The 22,436-nt window shown below is 37.8% G+C and overlaps 1 protein-coding gene across 12 annotated transcripts in view; it reads left to right on the top strand.

The window, feature by feature from the left end:
• NEK10 (NIMA related kinase 10) overlaps window positions 1-22,436 on the top strand; it is a 273,507-nt gene that overhangs the window by 184,718 nt on the left and 66,353 nt on the right. For all 12 annotated transcript variants that reach the window (XM_033212845.1, XM_033212839.1, XM_033212837.1 and 9 more), the window contains one exon: window positions 3,575-3,788. In XM_033212845.1, the coding sequence (XP_033068736.1) occupies window positions 3,575-3,788 (214 nt within the window). The remainder of the gene's footprint in view (window positions 1-3,574; window positions 3,789-22,436) is intronic.

Below are 22,436 nucleotides of genomic sequence, written 5' to 3'. Positions count from 1 at the left end.
AAATCTATAGATAACACAAGCAGTTAGCTCAGGGGCTGATTCTTAACTACCAGACCCAGGGCGCAGTGCTGGGCTGTCTGCCTGTGGATTCCATTTCTGCCTTTTAGTTTTTACTTCTTTCTTTGGAGGCAGAAATTGGGCATAAGGCAATATGAGGATACTCTCCTCCCTTAACTTCATGGGCTTGTTTTAAAGCTTAAGTAAGATAATGCTTCTGACACACTTAACACAGTACCCAGCAAGTGGTAGGCACTCAATGAAATTAGGTATTATTATTATTATTAATGATATTGTATGATTTACAGAATGAAGTCTATAAAGCAAATTGTGATAAATGTGATGAAAAGTGGTAAAGGGGGCAATGAGAGATTACAGAAGGACCTGTCTTACTCTGGGAATTTGGGAAAAGTTTCTCTGAAGAAAGAACATGTAATCTGAGACCTGGACAATCATTAACTCTCAAGTAGTAAGCAACATTTCGCAGACCAGCGTCTGTGAAGGCTTTGCTGAGGGCAAGAGCTTTTTAACTTGAGATTTCTTTTGATTCAAAATACTAAGATGCCATAATAAGTTAGAACTGACAATTCAATTTTATATCTGATAATGAATTAAGATTGCAGGGTGCATTCTGTAATAAACTGATTTTCATTTAAAGTTATTTAAGACTCCTCATTGTCTGGGTTACATTCCAAATAAAGTTTTATCTTTAGAAAATTTGACTTAAAACTGAAATCAATCGTGAATTATATGCAATTGCATATTTAATTTGCTTTGGATTTTTAGTATTAAAAAGTTGAGTTCTGAAAGAATTAGGGAACAAACTCAAATTTCCTATTTTCTTAAAGCAATGATGCAAGGGACACATAAAGGCAAGTGTTCTTAATGATCATTTATGACTCAGCTAAAGATCAGGCTCACAGCCAATCTTTAGTAATTTGATACAGCCTTTGAAATAGAAGATCGCTCTTGACAGAAATGTTTATTATAATCATTCCTAAACAATATATTGTTTCTAATCATATATATCTTCTTTCCTCTATTTTACTATCTTCTCATTATTTTTCACATCCTTGTCAAGTAGAGCTCACACAGTTTGCATTTCTAATGTGCAGTATCTTTCTTTTTTCCGGTTTGCTCATGTGGTATACAAGTACATTTGTTATTGAAACTTGTCTTTCCTAACAGGCCTTCAACTTGGGAGAATAACTTAGCAACCCTGAGGAGTTTGGGGCAGAAAATAACTATTTTTTTTTTTGTTCTGCTCAGTACCAGGATTACTATTTTTACCTACCAGTATACTATTAAGAGAATATTGTCTGTTTACTTTTTAAAAAGGAAGTACTTATCCTTTTATGCATAAAATATTCTATTAAAGCAATTGCCTTATTTTTCTTTCTCTGTGCCTGGTTGCATAAGCTGCCTGGTGCTTTGCTTCAGAAGCAGTCATGAGGACTAACAAAGTTAATACTTTCAGCCAGCTCCAAGGACAAATGGATCTTTATATTTTTCACCCCTTTTGATTCTTTATATCTTAAAACATGACATGAATGTAATTGAACAAGGTATCCTTCTAATTCTTTCCATCTGGCCTCTCAGAGTGGAGTGGGGACAAAGTGGATGAGATGAGAACATCCCCAATTTTTTCTAGGACCAGATCTTATGCTTACTTGTTTACAGAATAATTGGTAGACAATCTTTAGCATGTATTATTACTCTGATTCAGTTGCTTTTAAGAATTTCTCTGAAATACCTAAGCAGGGAGTCATTTCAGAGCAACGAGGCTATCCTGGAACTTCTGGTAGGAAATGTTCCTGGGAATCCAAAAGTCTATGGCCAAATATTTTGGGTTATAGGTAGGTAAACATTTTAGATGTTAGGCTGAGTTTGTTTGTGGATTTATTCATTGATTCATTCATTCATTTACTGAATACCTATCAGGACTCAGATTCCATTGTATGTGCTGGGAGATCATAGTATAGAGGACACATGTCCCTCTTCTGAAGAATTTTCCTGTGTAGTGGTGAAACAGACCATCATAATAAAATAATTACAATAGTTTTAAGTACTTAAGTGCAAATGGTGCAAAAAGAATGTACAAAAGGGGCTCAGGATATCTGTCCGAGGGCAGTCCAAAAGTATTCCTAATGGAGCCTGGAAAAAGAGTGGGATTTTGGCAAGGATATAAGAGATGATGACTGGGAAAGATACCATTGGCAAAAGAAAAAAAGTCAAGCATATGGAATAAAATAAGCAGACAAATGGGGGTATAGGACAGGTGCTATTTGGGGAAGTGCAGGTAGTCACATTGGATGTGTTGCTGGAGGAGGGGAAAGAGTGAAGGAAGGTAATGGCCAGTTCAACAGAGACCTTGTGTAGCATTCTGGGAATTTTAATTTTATCCTATTGGACCATGAGAACTATTGAAGAATTCTGAGTAGAGAAATAATGTAGTCAGATTTAGGAATATTATTCTGATTAGCAGTTTACAGTACAGACCAGAGGTAGACAAGAAATGAGTGTGTTATTTAGGAGACTCCTTCAGTAGTCCAAGTAAGTGATGTTGTAATAGCCAAATAGCTGTGGGATTACAGGGGAAGGATGTGGATTCAAGAAATATTTAGAAGGTAGAAGTCACAGGACTTGGTGTTTGTTAAATGTAGGAAGGGATGGAGGATACATACAAGTGTGGATTTTCTTCTCAATTTATTGAAATTTTATAATGTGTGTGCCCTTCACAGAGATTACCTCATTCAAACACCATACCAGTTTAATGAGGTAGATACTATAATCATCCCATTTTACAGGTGGGCTACCTGCGACTTAGAAGCTATGTAACTTGCCCAGGATCTGACCTAATAAATGGTAAATGAGGTTTTAAACCCCAGCAAAATGATCCAGAGCCTGCATGCTGAGTCATGATGCTAAACTGCATCTTCTTTTTGATGTCTTTTCCAGTAATGGCAAATACAGGACCAGGAGAGTAACCTTAGGCAAGGAGATGACTATATGCCAGGAGAACAAAGGTCATTTCCGTTCCCATGTGCCATAATATGTAGCTATATAATTTATAAAACTAGCTTATGTTGCCTTTTTTTTTGATTTTTAAAAAAGATCAGCTGATAATTCAGCTGCTAATATTACCTTGAAGCAGTTTAAACATCTGCAGTCTAAGAATTTGAATATCCATGCTAATGAAAGGCTTAGATACTGGGCTTTTTTTTTTTTTTTTTTTTTCCTCTGCCAGTGAGTTAGCAGTGATTTCAGAAAGCAGCCAACCCGTGCAGGAGAAGATGATCCCATCTGCCCATCCTGAGACCCAAAGAGCATCTTCATGCTCAGCCTGGAACCCTTACCTTCCAGCCCAAGTGCAAAGAGAATAGTGCTGCCTCCTTTTCCTTCCTTAGCTTTCCAAATGCCTTTTGAGAAGTCTTGGACTCAAAGCTGTGCTTGATATCCATCTTACCCCACGTTATACCATAGTGGACGCACAGTGGAGTTTAACCTTGATCCTTTACACTCTGTGGCCTGCTCCCAACATTGACCAGAATGTTATCATTATGTAATGTTATCTTAGGTGCCTCACTCCTGATGCAGAAGCTCGTCCAGATATTGTACAAGTCAGTTCGATGATATCAGATGTCATGATGAAATATTTAGACAACTTATCTACATCCCAGTTGTCCTTGGAGAAGAAGCTAGAACGAGAACGAAGACGCACACAAAGGTATTTTATGGAAGCCAACCGGAACGCCGTCACATGTCACCATGAGCTGGCTCTTCTATCTCACGTAAGTGCAAATATTTTAATCTGTTCATGATGCACTCGAATGAGCTGTCTGAAGTTGTTCATGCTTGTTTTAAGGAACATTCATCAAAAGTTAGAAAAATAGTTACATGCAATATTTAAGCATTATAGTTACATATTTATATCCATTTCTGTATCTTATACATAAATTAAAATAATTAAATATAACTGACCTTCCTAAGAATGAACCCATAATTTATTGTATTTTGCAAGAATCAGAGGTATCACAAAGTTCTCTTAGCGAAGTTTAAGTTACAAACTTCGTAAAATTAGCAGTGAATGCTTATATTTAATTTCTTCAGCAATCTGACTGTAACTTTTGGGAATATAGATGAAAATGTTGTGAGTTAATTCAGAGAAGGAAATAACATTTGCCTTTAAAATTTTTCATATTGGTCTTTGCAATTTCTTTCGTTGCCATTTGTGGTATTAATAATGTTGCCATGCTTCAAATCAGAATATGCTTATTATTTTTCTTGCCAAGAACCTTTAGATTGTTTTGATATTTAAGTATTTTTCTGAACATTGCTTGGAAAAGAGATGCCAAAGCTACAAATGTCCACATGTGCAAGTGACGGTGCCAGTGATGCTCTTGTTGCTGTCTCTTATTTTCTTTCTTCTGTGTCTTTTTTGCAATCACGATCAATGTTCTGTTGTTTGCTCGTGCTTTGGGCCTCCACCCAGTGGCCACCTGGTAAGGGGCCTTTCATCCTTTTTTTTTTTTCTGTCTCAGGGGTGGGCCCAAGGCAATTGGATCATGAAACTCTTTCTTAGGGTACCTGGTCATTAAATTCCTTCCCAGGATCCTAAGGACCTACTCCATCTAATCTGGGAAAATTATATAAGAACTTGGTCTCAAAGAGGCAGTTCTGATTTCTTGAATAACAGTGTTTCCAGTGAACTCCTTTCTGAAAATAAGGAAAGTACTACTGTTTAGTGGATTTGTCTTAAGGTATTTGGAATCCAGAAGTTGAAGATTTAATGTAGTTTTCATTTGGGAAGGAAACTCTTTCATCTTCTTTGCCTTAAATGCTGAGCCTAGCTGTAATTTTGCAGAACATTCCACGATGATTATTTAAGTTATACATTTATGTAAAGAAGCATATAACTTGGAGTTATAGCCCTTACTGAACACAGTTAAATCTCAGACAGGGAGTTAGAGCTCACTTTGCTTTTTATTTTACTACCTGACTTCATAATAACTGGGCAACAATGAGAAACACATCATTCTGTGTATGTCATGTTGCATTCTAACTAGAGTATTCCTAGTAGACTAAAATGCAAGAGATTTAGCTATTTCTATATATCTTAGATATTTGGGGCCTTCTATTATTAAGTTCTGCACTACAGAGCTACTTAGCTAATTTCCAGTTGTATGTGAAAGAGTCATTTCATATTAGATTCATGTGGCTGATGTGGGGCTGAGTGGCATTAGTTTACAATCTAACAGCAGAAAGTCTGTTATCTTTAGCAAAACACCTTGAGAAGGACCATTACTTATCTATTTATTTGTACTTCTCAGCTTAAAAAATTCTTTATTATGGAAAATTTCAAACGTTTAGCAAAGATTGCTTCCTGTACCCATCCCGGCTTCAACAGTTAGCTATTCAGGGCTAATCCTGTATCATCTCTATTCCTACCTGCTTCCTGTCTTCCCCAGATTATTCTGAAGTAAATCCCAGATACCATATAATTTCCTCTATCAATATTTCCATGTGTATTTGGAAAGTCATTTTAGCTGTAGAAATCTAGCTCTCAGGCCGTGGCCAGGTAAAATAAAGGGAGAGCTCTGAAGCCAAGGGAGGGATTTTAATGTTCCAGAGGTTGTATACTCATCTGTAAATTAAGGGGTGGAAGATATTATCTGACTCAGAGGGTACTAGTATAAATGAGTTAATGTGTTTGAATATACTGTATGACTTTAAAGGTGGCTTAAATTGTAAGACAGCATCAATATATAAAACGAGCATTGGTTTTGTTAGAATAGTTTGTTGATGGAACTTGTTAATCTAGTGCTATCTTGTCCAAGGAGTCTCTACATTAAATCCATATGTCAGGCATACAGTTAATGCATATTTATTAGCACCTGCTGCTAGCCAGCCTCAGTGTCCTCATTGAGCATTCAGGTTTTTATGGACCATAGAGAAATGCTTTACTTCAAAGCAAAGTTTATATTCCTGCTTTAAACAGTCATACAATGCTTTCTCGTTTTGCACTATTTTAAGTCTACTGATATATTTTCATTTCAAGGTTAAGCAAATGTTAATTTAAAGGTAAAAATGCAGCTTTATTCAAGAAGCAAGAAGGAAGTAAGATTGCATTTCATCAAAAGACAGTATGCAGTTAATTGGCATTTTTCTCACTGGGGACCAATTATTATTTTTAAAAAACTTACATCTGTACCACTGCTGCAGAAAAACTATAAGTGTAAAATTTTATGACTCTTTTTTCTTAAGGAGTATTATGATTATCTCATTTCAGATATAGTGGAATGTTCTCCCAGAGCAGTTAATATCAATAATGCAGTTACACAATCCAATGTAAATTATAGACAAGGGAAAGAGAAATTAGTGGGTTCAGTAGAACTTTATGAATTCCCAGCATCAATAAGGAGATCCATTGTGAATTACTGAAATTTGCAAATTAGTGAGTAAGCAAATGATAAGAAACATTAAAGGCTTCTATTTCATGGGGAGGTATTCTATTTACTTTCATATTTTAGTCTATTCTTAATTATGGCAATTTTTGTAATGGTCTACTGCAGGTAAGTACTAATATATATTTTAGAAGGACAGAGAAGTCTTCACTAAAATGTTCACTCTGTGTACTGTGGTTTGCCCACTATGAAAGTGAAGCAAACCTTTCCTTTTGAAGAATGTTTTCTGATTCTTATAACTTAAAATAAGAGATCATAAGGAGAGCATAGAGTTGAGAATGGTAATTACGAAGAGCAAAAGGAAGTAAAATTTTAACTTAAATGTGCAATAATTAGAAGGGTATTGTCATGTAGAGGGTATTGTGGCATCGTAATAGTGAAAATCGTGATCCGTGTTTTGGCACTATTCTCAGTGTAGTGAACACTGAGAATCATTACCCTACAGATCTTATATCCCAGGCAGAAAAATCAATTAAAGACATTTCTGAAGAGTCTACTGCTTGTATCTTTACCAACAAATATAATAATGTGTATTAAAGAAATTCAGCCTGACAAAGCCTGGAGAATCAATGGGAAACTTCAATTCCATTAGAATTATTGGGATTTTGTGGATACACCTCTAGACTAATACTTAAATGGGTGAAAAAAGCATATTTCTACATGCAGAAATGGAGCAGAATTGAGTATTCCAGGGAGACTGAAGAGAAATCACAAGAGAAGCATGCTCTCAGTGCGAGGCTTGCAGGTATTACAGCTTCTTTTCCAGTGATATTTGACAGGAAGTTTATCTTCACCACCCCTATTTAAAGGCTGAATGATGATTTCTTTTTACTAGTTTAGTAAGTTTGTTCAGTTTGGAGAACTGCTTTCACATCTGTAACACAAAGAGAGAAAGATTGAAACTGCCTGTGGTATACAACTAATACTGAAGGAACAATGATTTGGTGGATGTCTTCTGAATGTAAGGCATTACGCTTGGTATAGTGAAGTTTATAAAATATTATAAACAATGACCCCAGTCATGAAGTAGCTGACAATCTACTTGGAAAGACCAGATAGATGTGCATATACAGGAGGAATTTTCTAATGATTCCAAACAGTTTGGGTAAATAAATGAGATAAGAGAGGGAAATGAATAAATGAGGCCCAGGGAGGCTCTCAGAGCCAAACGAAGATAGGGTCTTGATAACTAGATAAGGAAGTCACTCCTGGATAGAAAAGAATAACGTAAGTGCAGGCCAGGCACAGTGGCTCATGCCTGTAATCCCAGCACTTTGGGAGGCCGAGGCGAGTGAATCACGAGGTAAGGAGATTGAGACCATCCTGGTAACATGGTGAAATCCCGTCTCTACTGAAAATACAAAAAATTAGCCAGGCGTGGTGGCGGGTGCCTGTGGTCCCAGCTACTCAGGAGGCTGAGGCAGGAGAATGGCGTGAACCCGGGAGGCGGAGCTTGCAGTGAGCCGAGATGGTGCCACTGCACTCCAGCCTGAGCCACAGAGTGAGACTCCGACTCAAAAAAAAAAAAAAAAAAAGTAAGTGGTGCAGAAACTCCAACTCAGCTCACTTAATACTAAGAATCAAACTTAGAAATGGAATTGTTTTATGTTTTGATTGCACAAAGAAAGGGAAACCAGGAGAAGTTAAAAGAGTTGTCCAAGGTCATCCAGCTAGTTAGGGACAGCCCCAGGACTGAAAGTTGGTTCTGCTGATTTATAATGCATATTTTTATATGTGTAGTCTGAAAAGCCTGGGGAAGTAGGCTGGAGCTAGATGATGGGTGTTTGTGAATACCTCATTAAGCTGTTTGAATTAAATCCTGTGGGTAATGTGGACTAAAACTTTGAATTTCTCCAAAATACCTAACAACCAAGTTGCCAAACTGTGGGCTAATTATTTCTTTTTTCTTTTTCTTTTCTTTTTTTTTTTGAGACAGAGTCTTGCTCTGTTGCCCGGGCTGGAGTGCAGTGGCACAATCTTGGCTCACTGCCAGCTCCGCCTCACTAGGGGCTAATTATTTTTTAATGTACTTGCCTGCTTTTTAATGTTTTTTACCCCTCCGTGTTTTCCATTACACTCCTCTGTCCTGGTTTCTGTCTTCTCTCTTTGAATATTCTTCCTCATTTTCTCTTCTAACCCTGGCCTTTTAACTTTAAATGTTCTGCCTCTCTTGCGCTTCCCTTGGTTTCCGTCTAGTTCCATGGTATTTCATTTCATATGAATTTAGATAAAAATTGGTGTACAAGATGGGAACATTATTTTCTATAATTATGTGTCATTTTGTTTTGAACCCTGTTTGTGCTGGTGGCAGAAACTGGTAGTAGTAGTCAGGATCAATTACATCAGTCTCTTTTGGTATAGAAGTTTATTTCCTATCCCAAGGGTTCTCTTTTCCATATCCTCTTCCAAAGATGGCAGCAGAGTAGAGGAGAAAGCTTAAGCATCCCCATGTTGATGGGAGGGGGGCAGGGGCTCTGGTCTTCTATTGGCCCCTGCTGAGCTTAGATAACACGAACCCTGTGATTTTGGGATGCTGACCTCTGTCCTTATTAAATGTTTATGGCATCTGTAACTCATGGCCTCTTTTATCATCATGATTTAAACCCAAGAAATTACCCATGATGCCCCAGCTCCCACCTTGGGGTTACTATTTTTCATCCTCTGAGGCTTGATTGTGACTTTCTTGACATTCTTATTTTAAGCAGCCTGTTCTGTGGCCCTCAGTGCCGTGATGGCCAAGTGAACTCACCTGCCAGCCCCAGAGCTGTCTTCTACGTTGGCACAAGACACATGGGGCCTTTAGATTCCCATCCACACCACATACAGCCCATGGGGAACTCACTGGCACTAAGCGACCCTATCTCAGCCCCATCAGCTCCAGTGCCTTCTTCATCCTTTTCTGTTCTTCTTTCCCAGATGCCTACAATTCAATTATTCATTCAACAAGTATTTACTGAGTGCCTAATAGGTATCAGGCACTATGTGTACAAAGTATACCACAGTGAGCAAAACAGACAAGGACTCTACTCTCGTGGACCTTATGTATATAGTGTTATGATGATCATGAAGCTTCCTCGAAGCTCTCAGTCTTTTCTGTCTGCACCCCAGCTTCCCCCTCAAACTGTCTAATCCCAAGGTTCACATTTGCTGGAGTGGATGTAAGAAGGAAAAACAAGGAGGCTTGCACTTGCTCTTTCATTTTCTCTTCCTTCTGGCATGCTCTTATTTTGAGCTCCAGAAGAAATTTCCAGTTCCCACCTTTCTGCCAGAAGATACCCTTGCATCTATTACATCCTTCTTTTTCTCCAGGTATTCTTTTCCCCTATCTTCTCCAGGGTCTATAAATCTCAGCCTCATAAACTGGTCTTAATAGTAGAAGAAAAGAGCTCTGGAGAAGTGCGCAAAATTTTCTGCAAAGGCAAGATATGTTGGGATGTGTTTCACAACATAATTTCCACACCCATTTGCTGGAGAGCGCCAAAGCTGCCTGTCTGATCTCAGTCTCTCCATGTGCCAGACCTATATTTTGAACCGAACATTTACCTGCATGTCTAACAGGTACTTACGCTCGGCAAGTCCACAGTGAATGGATTCTCCTCCCTTGATCGGTCATGTTCTTTCTCCTCATATCACCTTAATTGTAATCTTGACATCTTCAGTTCACTCTCTCTGAAATCCTTTATTCATTTTGTTAGCAAGCTCTACTAATTCTGTCTTTGAAATATCTGACAAATCCATCTTATCCTTTCAGTTCTCATTCTCATTATCTCGCATTGGATCATTGCAAGATCCAACTTTCTTGTCTGTAGTTTTTTCCTTACCTCTAACAAGTGATTCAGTCAGTATATCACCTCTGCACTGTCCACTAGGGGCCATTAAGGAATGTGTGTACTGGGGATGGGGTGGTACAATTGTTGTTTATCACTGTTAGCAGCCAGGGATGCTGGTATGTATATACATGACAGTCCTGCACAAATATGTGAAACAGAACCAGTAGTAGATACATATTCAAATATTTATTGCAAGGAACTGGCTTACATGATTGTGGGGACTGATGAGGCAAGTGCAAACTCCATAGGGATGGTTGGCAGGAGGAGCCAGCTGGAAATCGTGGTCACGGGCTGAAGCTGTTGTCCACAGGCTGAATCTCTTCCTCATCTCAGAGATGCCTCAGCTGCACTTTGGAGACCTGCCACCTGATTAAATCAGTTCCATCCAGATTATCGGGGATCATCTCCCTCCCTTAGCCATCCTCCACATTCCTACCCAAACTATTTTCCAAAAAGCACAACCGATCTTGGTAAATTGTTTCATGCTTATGACAATAAGTAAATACTCATGTAAGGAGTCATAGAAATTTTCTCTAAGCTTTTGGTGGATCTAAAAAAAGATTCCTATGATAATTTGATATTGCCAGAGAGTCAAAATATGGCAGACATGAGTGTCATCTTCAATTCTATCTACTTTGGAGGACCAGGCTGATAGAGCAATTATTAGCACAGATTATTTTTTAAATTCACAAACCATTCATAACTGCACTTCTTTGTTACAAAATTCTTATTGTAGTTTTCTGATATAATCTATGATTTTTAGCAGACATTGACAGATACTGATGTTTTCATAAATTCTCAGATGTCTTTAAAGTTGAGCATATAAGAATTGAACAGATATGTAAGCATTTAGATTCTCATTTTTTAATGCAAATCAAAAATGTGCTATTTATTTATCTGAGTTGCTTTGTTTTTATTATACCATCTGTCATTTACAATTGCTGAGCATACCACTAAAGGCATGTGTCTGCAATCCTCTGCTAGGAGATTAAATTAAGCCATGTAGAAAATGATGTGTTTTTAAAGGACAATATTTTTGTGAACATCTTTGCTTTTATTGTCTGGTTAATTGTTGACTGAATTTCCCCCAAGGCTATGAAAATGCTACAAGTAATGACGTAGGAAGAGAAATATCAGGAAAAATCATGACTTGATTTGGAAATGTTCTATGCTCATCATGTTATATGAAAATAAAGCAATGCCTTATGGGCTCCCTCACAAATACAGACACAATTCTCACATCCAAACTACAATTCTCTCTGTTTTATTGACATATAATTTACATGTAGTAAAATGTGCACGTCTTTAAGTGCCTAGTTCAGTGGCTTTTGGCACATGTGTAACGTCCACCCCAAACAAGAGTCAGAAAATTTATCTCACCTCGGAATGTTCCCTTAAGCCTCTTTCTATACAGTTCTCTGCCCCAGCAATAAGACTGGTGATTTCTGTCACTATAAATTACTTTTGCTGTTGTTTGACTTCATTTAAATCAAGCACATGTGCTCTTTAGTGGCTGGCTTTTTTTCCATGACAAAATATCTATGAGATTCACCCACGTGGTGTGTATTAGTAATTTGTTCATATTGCTAGGCAGTGTTAAATTATATGACTGCACCGTAATTTGTTTATCTATCCTCCTGTGATGAACACTTGTGTTTTCTCCAGATTTGGAGTTTCATAAGACTGTTGAAAACATATTTACAAAAAGACCTATACAAAAATGTTTATAACTTTTTCTCTGAAAGACCTAGAAATAGAATTTCAGGGTTATAGGTAGTTGTATGTTTAACTGTTAAATAAAGTACCAAATAGTTCTTCAAAATTGTACTCTTTAACACTTTCAGAAGCAGTATATGAGAGTTCCAGGCACTCTACTTCCTTGCCAATATTTGGTACTGTCAGTCTTTTCAATTTTAGCCTTTGTGGTGTAATGATACTTCTTTCTGGTTTTAGTTTGCATTTTCCTGATGATCAATGATGTTGAGCACATTTACGTTTGATTTTTAGCTATTTATATATCTTTGTATGTGTGTGTGTGTGTTAAATATCTGTTCAAGTATTTTGCCTGTGATTTTATTGGATTACTTGTCTATTTTTGTTGATTTGTAGGAGTTCTTTATATACGCCAGATAATGAGCCTGTTGTTAAACGTATGTATTGCAAACATTTTGTATAGTCTATGGCTTGCCTTTTTTTTTTTAATTAATGACATTTTTTTGATAAACAGAAAATTTTTATTTTGATAAAGACTTATTCATATAAGTGTTTGTGGTGGTCAGTGCTTTTTGCCTCTTTGTAATGAAATTGTTGCCTACCCCAAGTTGCAAAAATAGGATTCTTTATATTTTTGTAAATGTTTTAGACCTATGATCGCTTTTGATTTAATTTTATGTATAGAATAATGAGGAGATTGGCTTTTTTGGTGTACATTTGGGTATCCAGTTTTTCCAGCATCACTTATTTACATGTGTAGTCTTTTCCCATTGATTTTGCTAAGCATCTTTATTGAAAATTGCCTGACAATATATATGTAGATCTATTTACCTTTTTCTTTTTTGTTTATAGATTTTTAAATTTTAAATTTTAAAGTTTTAATTATTATGGGTACATAATAGTTGTACATATTTATGGTGTACATGTGAAATTTTGATACAAGCATAAAATGTTTAATGATCAAATCAGGGTAATTGGGGTATCAACCACCTCCAACATTTATCATTTCTTTGTGTTAGAAACATTCCAATTGCATTCATTTAGTTGTTTTAAAATATACAATAAATTATCGTTAGCTATAGCCACCCTATTTTGCTACCAAACACTAAATCTTATTCCTTTTATCTTACTGTATTTTTGTACTCAACCGTTCCTTTTTTATCCCCCCTCTCCTCTCCTCTTCCCAGTCTTTGGTAATCATTATTCCACTCTCTAACTCCATAAACTCAATATTTTTTAGCTCCCGCATATAAGTAGGAACATTTTGTATTTCTTTTTCTGTGCCTGGCTTATTTCATTTAACATAACGTCCTTCAGTTCCATCCATGTTGTTGAAAATGACAAGAGTTCTTTCTTTTTTATGACTGAAAAATTTCCCATTTCTTTATCAATTCATTTGTTGATGAGTACTTAGGTTGATTCCAAATCTTGGCCATTGTGAATAGTGCTATAATAAAAATGAGCATGCAGATATCTCTTCAACACACTGATTTATTTTCTTGTGGATTTATTTTCTTGTGGATAAGTACCTAGCAGTGAGATTGTTGGATTGTGTGGTATTTCTATTTTTAATTTTTAAAGGAATCTCCATACTATTCATTATAGTGGCTGTACTAATTTATATTCCAACCAACAGCGTGCAAGCGTTCCCCTTTCTTGCAGATCTATTTCTGAACTCTATTCTGTTCCATGGATTATAGGTCTCTTCTTAGACCAATACCACATATTTTGATTATTGTAGCTTTTAAAAAATGTTTTATTTTAATTTTAATTGGCCAAAAATTATATATATTGTATACAACATGATGTTTTGAATATATATACATTGTGGAATGGCTCAACTGAGTTAATTAACATATGCATTACCACACATAGTATCATTTTTGTGGTGAGAACACTTAAAATCCAGTCTCAGTATTTTTCAAGAATACAATATATTGTTATTAAGTATAGTCATCATGCTGTACAATAGAGCGCTTGAACTTAGCCTCCTATCTAACTGAGACTGTATATCTTTTGATACTGTAGCGTTTTAATAAGTCTCAAAACAAGCCCTGTAAGTCCTCCAACTTTGTTCTTCTTTGTCAAATTTGATTTGGATATTCTAGGTCTGTTGTATTTCCTTATTAATTTTAGAATAAGTTTGTCAATTTCTTCAAAAAATCATACCTACAATTTTTATTTTTACCCTTTGTTTTAACATGGAGAATCCTGGCAACGTTTTAAAAAAATCAGTCTTTTATTTTACTTATTCAACAAAATTTGTTAAGCATTTGTTCTTTCCTGGGACCTATTCTAGTATTCTCCTAGCCACAGACTCCCTCCTTCATAGTGAGGGAAGACAAATAATAGATAAATAAAACTATATTCAAGTGCTATGAACAAAAATAAAAGATGGCAAGGTAATAAAAAGTGATTGTAGACATAGGGAGACAGGCTTTTTAAATTATTATTATTATACTTTATGTTCTAGGGTACATGTGTACAATGTGCAGGCTTGTTACGTATGTATACATGTGCCTTGTTGGTGCGCTGCACCCATTAACTCATCGTTTGCATTAGGTATATCTCCTAATTCTATCCCTCCTGGTCCCCCCACACCAAGACAGGCCCCAGTGTGTGATGTTGCCCTTCCTGTGTCCAAGTGTTCTCATTGTTCAATTCCCACATATGAGTGAGAACATGGGGTGTTTGGTTTTCTGTCCTTGCGATAGTTTGCTGAGAATGATGATTTCCAACTTCATCCATGTCCCTACAAAGGACATGAATTCATCCTTTTTTATGGCTGCATAGTATTCCATGTTGTATGTGAGCCACATTTTCTTAATCCAGTCTAGCATTGATGGATATCTGGGTTGGTTCCAAGTCTTTGCTATTGTGCATAGTGCTGCAATAAACATACATGTGCACGTGTCTTTATAGCAGCATGATTTATAATCCTTTGGGTATATACCCAGTAATGGGATGGCTGGGTCAAATGGTATTTCTAGTTCTAGATCCTTGAGGAATCACCACACTGTCTTCCACAATGGCTGAACTAGTTTACAGTCCCACCAGCAGTGTAAAAGTGTTCCTATTTCTCCATATCCTCTCCAGCACCTGTTGTTTCCTGACTTTTTAATGATTGCCATTCTCACTGGTGTGAGATGGTCTCTCATTGTGGTTTTGATTTGCATTTCTCTGATGGTGAGTGATGATGAGCATTTTTTCATGTGTCTGCTGGCTGCATAAATGTGTTCTTTTGAGAAGTGTCTGTTCATATCCTTTGCCCACTTTTTGATGGTGTTGTTTTTTTCTTGCAAATTTGTTTGAGTTCTTTGTAGGTTCTGGATATTAGCCCTTTGTCAGATGAGTAGATTGCAAAAATTTTCTCCCATTCTGTAGGTTGCCTGTTCACTCTAATGGTAGTTTCTTTTGCTGTGCAGAAGCTCTTTAATAGGGATGTCAGTGAAGGGCTTTATAATTACATGACATTTGGGCAGGGACTTGAATACAGTTGACCTTTAAACAACGTGGGTTTGAACTGCATGAATCCACTTATACATGAATTTTCTTCTGCCTTTGCCACTCCTGAGACAGCAAAACCAATCCCTCCTTTTCCTCTTCCTTGTCTTCAGCCTACTCAATGTGAAGATGACAAAGATGAAGACCTTTATAATGATCCACTTCCACTTAATGAATAGTAAATATAGTTTCTCTTCTTTGTGATTTTCTTAATAACCAACTGGAGAAAAGAAAATGTTATTAAGAGGCCGGGCATGGTGGCTTAACACCTATAATCCCAGCACTTTGGGAGGCCGAGGCGGGTGGATCATGAGGTTAGGAGATCGAGACCATCCTGGCTAACACGGTGAAACCCTGTCTCTACTAAAAAATACAACAACAAAAAAAAAAATTAGCCGGGTGTGATGGTGGGCACCTGTAGTCCCAGCTACTCAGGAGGCTGAGGCCAGAGAATGGCATGAATCTGGGAGGCGGAGCTTGCAGTGAGTCGAGTTTGTGTCACTGCACTCCAGCCTGGGCGACAGAGCAAGACTCTGTCTCAAAAAAAAAAAAAAAGTTAATAAGAAAATTACAACGAAGAGAAACTATATTTACCATATGACATACCAATTGTATTAACTGTTTGTTATTGGTAATTCAGCAGTTTTTGGAAAGTTAAAAGTTATACATAGATTTTTGACTGCATGGGGCATTGGTGTCTCTCACCCTCATGTTGTTCAAGGGTCAACTGTACATTAAAGGGATGAGCTCTGCAAATATCTGAAGGCACAACATTGGTAGCAGAAAGAGCAGCGTGCCCAAAGATCCTGAGGTGGGAGGGAGTGAGCCTGCCAAGCTCAGGGAACAGCAAGGAGGCCTGTGTATCCAGAGTGCAGTGAAGCAGGAGATGCAGGTGCCATATTCCCTGGCCTGCACCTGAGTGATGTGAGTTCTGAGCAAGCCAAGGGGGCACCACTAGGCTTTAAAATGATATAGCTGGCTGCTGAGTGGGAATAAACCACTGAGAGCCAAGAATGAAGCACTTTGGGAGGCCGAGGCGGGTGGATCATGAGGTCAGGACATTGAGACCATCCTGGCTAACATGGTGAAACCCTGTCTCTACTAAAAATACAAAAAATTAGCTGGGCGTGGTGGCGAGCGCCTGTAGTCCCAGCTACTCGGGAGGCTGTGGCAGGAGAATGGCATGAACCTGGGAGGCGGAGCTTGCAGTGAGTAGAGATGGTGCCACTACACTCCAGCCTGGGCGACAGAGTGAGACTCCGTTTCAAAAATAAATAAATAAATAAAAGAGATTGCAGTGGGCCAAGCAGAAGACAATATTGACTCTTTTTCTTGATTTTTAATTCTTTCTCTACTGGCAATTAATCAGTTTGGAATTTTGACAACATGTGCAAAATGTGCAGTTTAACAAGAACTAGACCTTTCCTTATGTAGCTGTTAAAAATGAAACAATCAGTGAGGTTCTAATTTGTGCGTTTCATTCCTGTCGATAAACACTAATGTCTAATTCCATACTCTTTAATTCCTTAAGCATTGGTAAATTTCAATGGCTTTTTTTTTTTTTGAGAAAAAAACATTGTTTCTTTTTTTTTTTTTTTTTTGAGACAGAGTCTCGCTCTGTCACCCAGGCTGGAGTGCAGTGGCCGGATCTCAGCTCACTGCAAGCTCCGCCTCCCGGGTTTACGCCATTCTCCTGCCTCAGCCTCCCGAGTAGCTGGGACTACAGGCACCAGCCACCTCGCCCGGCTAGCTTTTTGTATTTTTTAGTAGAGACGGGGTTTCAGCATGTTAGCCAGGATGGGGGACCTCCCAAAGTGCTGGGATTACAGGCTTGAGCCACCGCGCCCGACCAACAAAACATTTCTTAAAACTCGCCCACTTGATTGCTCTCTGTACATTGTGTCTCTTCTTCCCTTTCCCCTTCCCCTTCCCTTCCCTTCCTTCTTTTCTTTTCTTTTCTTTTTTTTTTTGAGACATAGTCTCACTGTGTCACCCAGAATGGAGTGATCTTGGCTCGCTGCAACCGCCACCTCCCAGGTTCAAGCAGTTCTCCTGCTTCAGCCTCCTGAATAGCTGAGATTACAGGCCACCATGCCTGTCTAATTTTTATATTTTTAGTAGAGACTGGGTTTCACCATTTGGCCAGGCTGGTCTCAAACTCCTGACCTCAAATGATCGGTCCACTTTTGGCCTCCCGAAGTGCTGGGATTACAGGTATGAGCCACCATGCCTGGACCATTGTTTCTTTCTTTTTTTTCTTTTTTCTTTTTTTTTCGCCCAGGCTGGAGTGCAGTGGCGCGATCTCAGCTCACTGCAAGCTCCGGTTTCCAGGTTCACGCCATTCTCCTGCCTCAGCCTCCCGAGTAGCTGGGACTACAGGCGCCCGCCACCACGCCCGGCTAATTTTCTGTGTTTTTAGTAGAGATGGGGTTTCACCGTGTTAGCCAGGACAGTCTCAATTTCCTGACCTCATGATCCACCCGCCTCAACCTCCCAAAGTTCTGGGATTACAGGCTTGATGAGCCACTGCGCCTGGCTTAGAATTCTGTTTTTCTTGAGACACAATCTTGCTCTATTGCTCAGGCTGGAATGCAGTAGTACGATCTCAGCTCACTGCAACCTCTGCCTTCCAGGTTTAAGCAATTCTCATGCCTCAGCCTCCCAAGTACCTGGGATTACAGGTGCCTGCCACCATGTCTGGCACATTTTTGTATTTTTAGTAGAGACCAGGTTTCACCTTGTTGGCCAGGCTGGTCTCAAACTCCTGACCTCACGTGATCTGTCTGCCTCAGCCTCCTGAAGTGCTAGGATTACAAGTGTGAACCACCACTCCCAGCCCCCATTGTTTCTGTTAAATGTTAAGTAGAATTACCTGATTCTGGCCTCGTTTGTAATGCTTTTGAATATATTCATATATACATTTAGTTCTATTGGCATGTCTGCCCTCTTGGAAAAACACGGTGGTCAGTATTGTTGTGATGAACCAGATCTTCTGTATTCTTAACATACGATAATTTCAGATTATGACATTGCTTTTCTTCTCCTCTTTGTTAGTATTATTCCTTGTAGAAAACCTGTATTTAAGTTAAAAGTGATAGAAAATCCTTTCATTTCTGATACAGTACTAGGTTAGTTATGGGAAAACAGTGAAACATTTTTAGCCATAATAAATTTGATACTGGATTTTTAGATTGAATTGTAATGACCAATTTATTCCCTAATTTATTTAATTTATTTATTTAATTCCCTAATTCATTAATATGTAATAGTGCTTTTAAGAAGTTCTAATTAAGATAGTATCATAATAATGAGATAATTATGTCATCACAGTAACATTTTTAGCTTTGTATAAATATTTAAGAAGTTCAAAATAAATAAGATCCAACCTAAAAAGAATATTTTCTTTATTATATAATCCATATAAATTAGTTATTTTTAGGATCCCAAAACACCAGTTTTTCTGGTTTAACTATTGCTCTCTGAACTGTATGTGGAGAATGGGGGAAGGGAAATTCTTCAAGATTCCTTAATGAAAATAGATGATGTTATCATCCAAACCATTTTGGGAAAGCTGGACACAGTGCTGTGCCTCTATATTTCCAGCTACTCCGAAGACCGAGGCAGGATGATCCCTTAAACCCAGAAGTTCGAGACCAGCCTGGGCAACATAATGAGACCTTATTTCTAAAAAATAAAACTAACTTTCAGGATCAAAGATTGAAAGATTTCCATCTACCACTGAGTTGGGAGTGGAGACCAGGCTTATTTTATCAGCCCACCTCTCTGATGTGGCAAAGCCAAGTCTTCCATAGGGAGGCCTGAAGGAAAGGTTCCTATCTCACCACTAAAGTGAACATTTCACTCAGCTATGGTCTAGTCCACAAGGTTCCTTAATCATCTGACCACGCTGGCTGATTTTTAAAAATATACCTTAAAATGTAGGGACTAAGTTTATTTACAATAGTATGTAGTCAATGGCCTCTCTCCTAGTTTGAATTTTCTTTGTGCAATCATCCATGAAAACCACAGAAGGTGGTGTGCCACTGATAAAAATCACCTCAGCTGGATGAATTTCAAGCACCTGGTAGCACTAAATTGAGATATTTAAGGGTACAGTTTATTAACAAAACAGATGGAAGAAACTGGGTAAAAATATACCTAATAGAATATGAACATTTCAGAACACAAAGAAATAGTGCATTTTTTGGAGTTCTAAAGTAAAGCATCTATAGGATGTAACTGGTGTTATGCTTTACATTTATTTCTTGATTTTCTTTCTCTCCTTCTAAAACTAACATTCTGGCAATTTAAAAAATTGCACTGATTTTAATAAAATAGGTGCCCTTAATTTTCCTACTGTAGCAGTTAATTTGGTTAATGTCAGTCTGTTACTGTTCGAATTGCTATTCAACTGAAAATGTATTATGATCTGCTGCACACATAAAAATATTACATTATAATGCGCAAAATCGAGCTCAACATAATTGTGCCTATACTAGCGTGGTGACAGGAAGCATCTTCTGTAATGGTGCTGATTTCCATATCAGTGATAATTTTATTGTCTGATTTGCATTGTATTCTCCTTGCTGCCGTATTGATATCCAGAATGAGTCTATCCATTTCTAGAACAGATGCATGCAGATGCCAAAAATATCTAGTTAACTCCCTCTCCTACTCCTTGAAAAATCTTAGTAATTAGAAAGTGAAAAAGATGATAGCAGCCAAATTCTGTCCCCAAAAGCTTTATCTTTTTTCTTGCCTAAATCCCTTTAATAGCTTAATGTGCTTGCTGGATGTGTCTTCTGAGGACAACTTAATGGCTCAACTATTTATTGAGCCTTTGCAATGCGTAAGGCATTGTGCAAAGCACTGAAGGATTTAAAAGGGACTAAAGTACCCCCAGTTCTTCAAGGAACAATTTTATAAAGAGATGGATACTCAGATACTCACAATGAAAAACTCCAGAAATCACAGTAGGGAAAATGTGTGGCATATGGTTTATGGCAAGGTCAAAAATTATATCAATATTTTTGAAGCAAAAACTGCTGCAAGGGATTGTTATAGAAAAATAATTTTTTTTAATTTAAATTTTTTTTTTTTTTTGAAACGGAGTCTTCCTCTGTCGCCCAGGCGGGAGTGCAGTGGCACAATCTTGGCTCACTGCAAGCTCTGCCTCCTAGGTTCACTCCATTCTCCTGCTTCAGCCTCCTGAGTAGCTGGGACTACAGGTGCCCACCACCATGCCCGGCTAATTTTTTTGTATTTTTTAGTGGAGACAGGGTTTCACCATGTTAGCCAGGATAGTCTTGATCTCCTGACCTCGTGATCCGCCTGCCTTGGCCTCCCAAAGTGCTGGGATTACAAGCATGAGCCACCACGCCCTGTCTAGAAATATAAATTTTAAATCAAAACTATCCATTCTATATTCTCATATTTTTATGCATACAGAGTCTGAAAAAGCATCTCTCTCAGATTGTAAATTTCCCTTTATCAGAATTTATGCAAACAGTCTATTACCTATGGATGAAATTTTGGCAGTTACAAGTGACTATTGATTTATGACCCGATTGGTTCTTGGGTTTTGGTTGCAAGTCCAGTCTCCTTAAGTCTCGAAATGCCTTTTTCAGCGGGGACTCCAGCTTCTCCTGACTCTTCATATGTTCAAAGAAAAATGTTTTCCTCTGATGTTTTATCCATGACTGTTCTTAAGATAAATGAAGCCTTTGTTAAAGTTTTGCTAGTTTTAGAGATATTCGAATTCCAGCATTTTAATTGCATCGACAGAATAAAAACTTTTCTCAATTCAAAAATTCTCCTTCATCTTTTTTAGCCTTGGTAACATTGACATATCTTGGGTGTAAAGCCCTTAAAAGGTTGCAGATGCCCGTTGTGGTCTTCAGGGTAGGGTAGAAGATGATTTACTTCGAATAAAAAAGTCATAAAAAGGAAAAGGCCTTGCATTGGGTTTTTATTTCTATGCAAATTTCTAATGACTTCAGTTGAGGATAGTTAGAGGAAGAAGGGTTTTGTGGTTTGGGACCAAGAAAAGAGGAAGGCATGGAAGAAGTTGAGTTGGTTTTGCAATAAAGTTTTGAGCCTTAGAAAGAGCTCCTGGATTTGGTATCAGGGGTTGAGTGTGGCAGAGCTGAGGCTGGCCTTAGAAGCCCCATACTAGCCTTAGGCATTGGAAAAATTTCTGAGTAGCGCATATCTTTTGCCGGAGAGCGACCAAAGCATTCCCCATCTCAGGTTGTAAGTTAGCCAACCAGGGTGGACCTCAGAAGCAGAAATTAGCAACTCAGAGTCGTAAAACCGCCTTTGAACATTTGATATACTAATTATGGAAAATCAAAGTTTAAATACTCCTTCACCTGCAAATTAACTTCAACAAAACAAGGAGCTTGGTGAAACTTTGAAGAATCACTGAAAAGAATCTCAGGGAAAAGAAAGTTTAAACAGCTATTGATTAGACAGTTTGCAATGCACAAATGTTTTTAATATTTTTTAAATCTTTTCATCTTACCTACAGAACATAAACATATGGAAGCTTTTAGAGGTTTACTTCTGACTCTAGTTATCCCTAAGAACTTAGGTTTACTTCATCTGCAAATTCTATTATTACGGAGTTTTGAGAAACCTATGCCTTGAAGCTGTGTCATTTTAACTGTAGGAAAAAAATAAACACATAAAACTGAAATAAAATAACTCTGTCTCTCAAATGGGCATCATTGGGACCTTTTAGTCAAGAAGTGCTAGGTAATTTGTGACTAAATCATCTTGTATGCAATTCATAGAGGGAATTCTTTCCCCTTCAATAAATGCACCTTTTTCTTTCTTCTCACACTCTCTGCCTGTTATCCTTTCTTCCATCATGGCCTTTCTTTGTCTTTTTGTTTACCTGTTCTGTAGCTTTGCTTTGTCAGCACTG

The sequence above is a fragment of the Trachypithecus francoisi genome, unplaced genomic scaffold, assembly GCF_009764315.1.
Source record: "Trachypithecus francoisi isolate TF-2019V2 unplaced genomic scaffold, Tfra_2.0 Lachesis_group0, whole genome shotgun sequence".
In the NCBI taxonomy this organism is placed as follows: domain Eukaryota; kingdom Metazoa; phylum Chordata; class Mammalia; order Primates; family Cercopithecidae; genus Trachypithecus; species Trachypithecus francoisi.
Note: the sequence above shows the minus strand (reverse complement) of the source record. Positions and strands in the feature narration are given on the sequence as shown.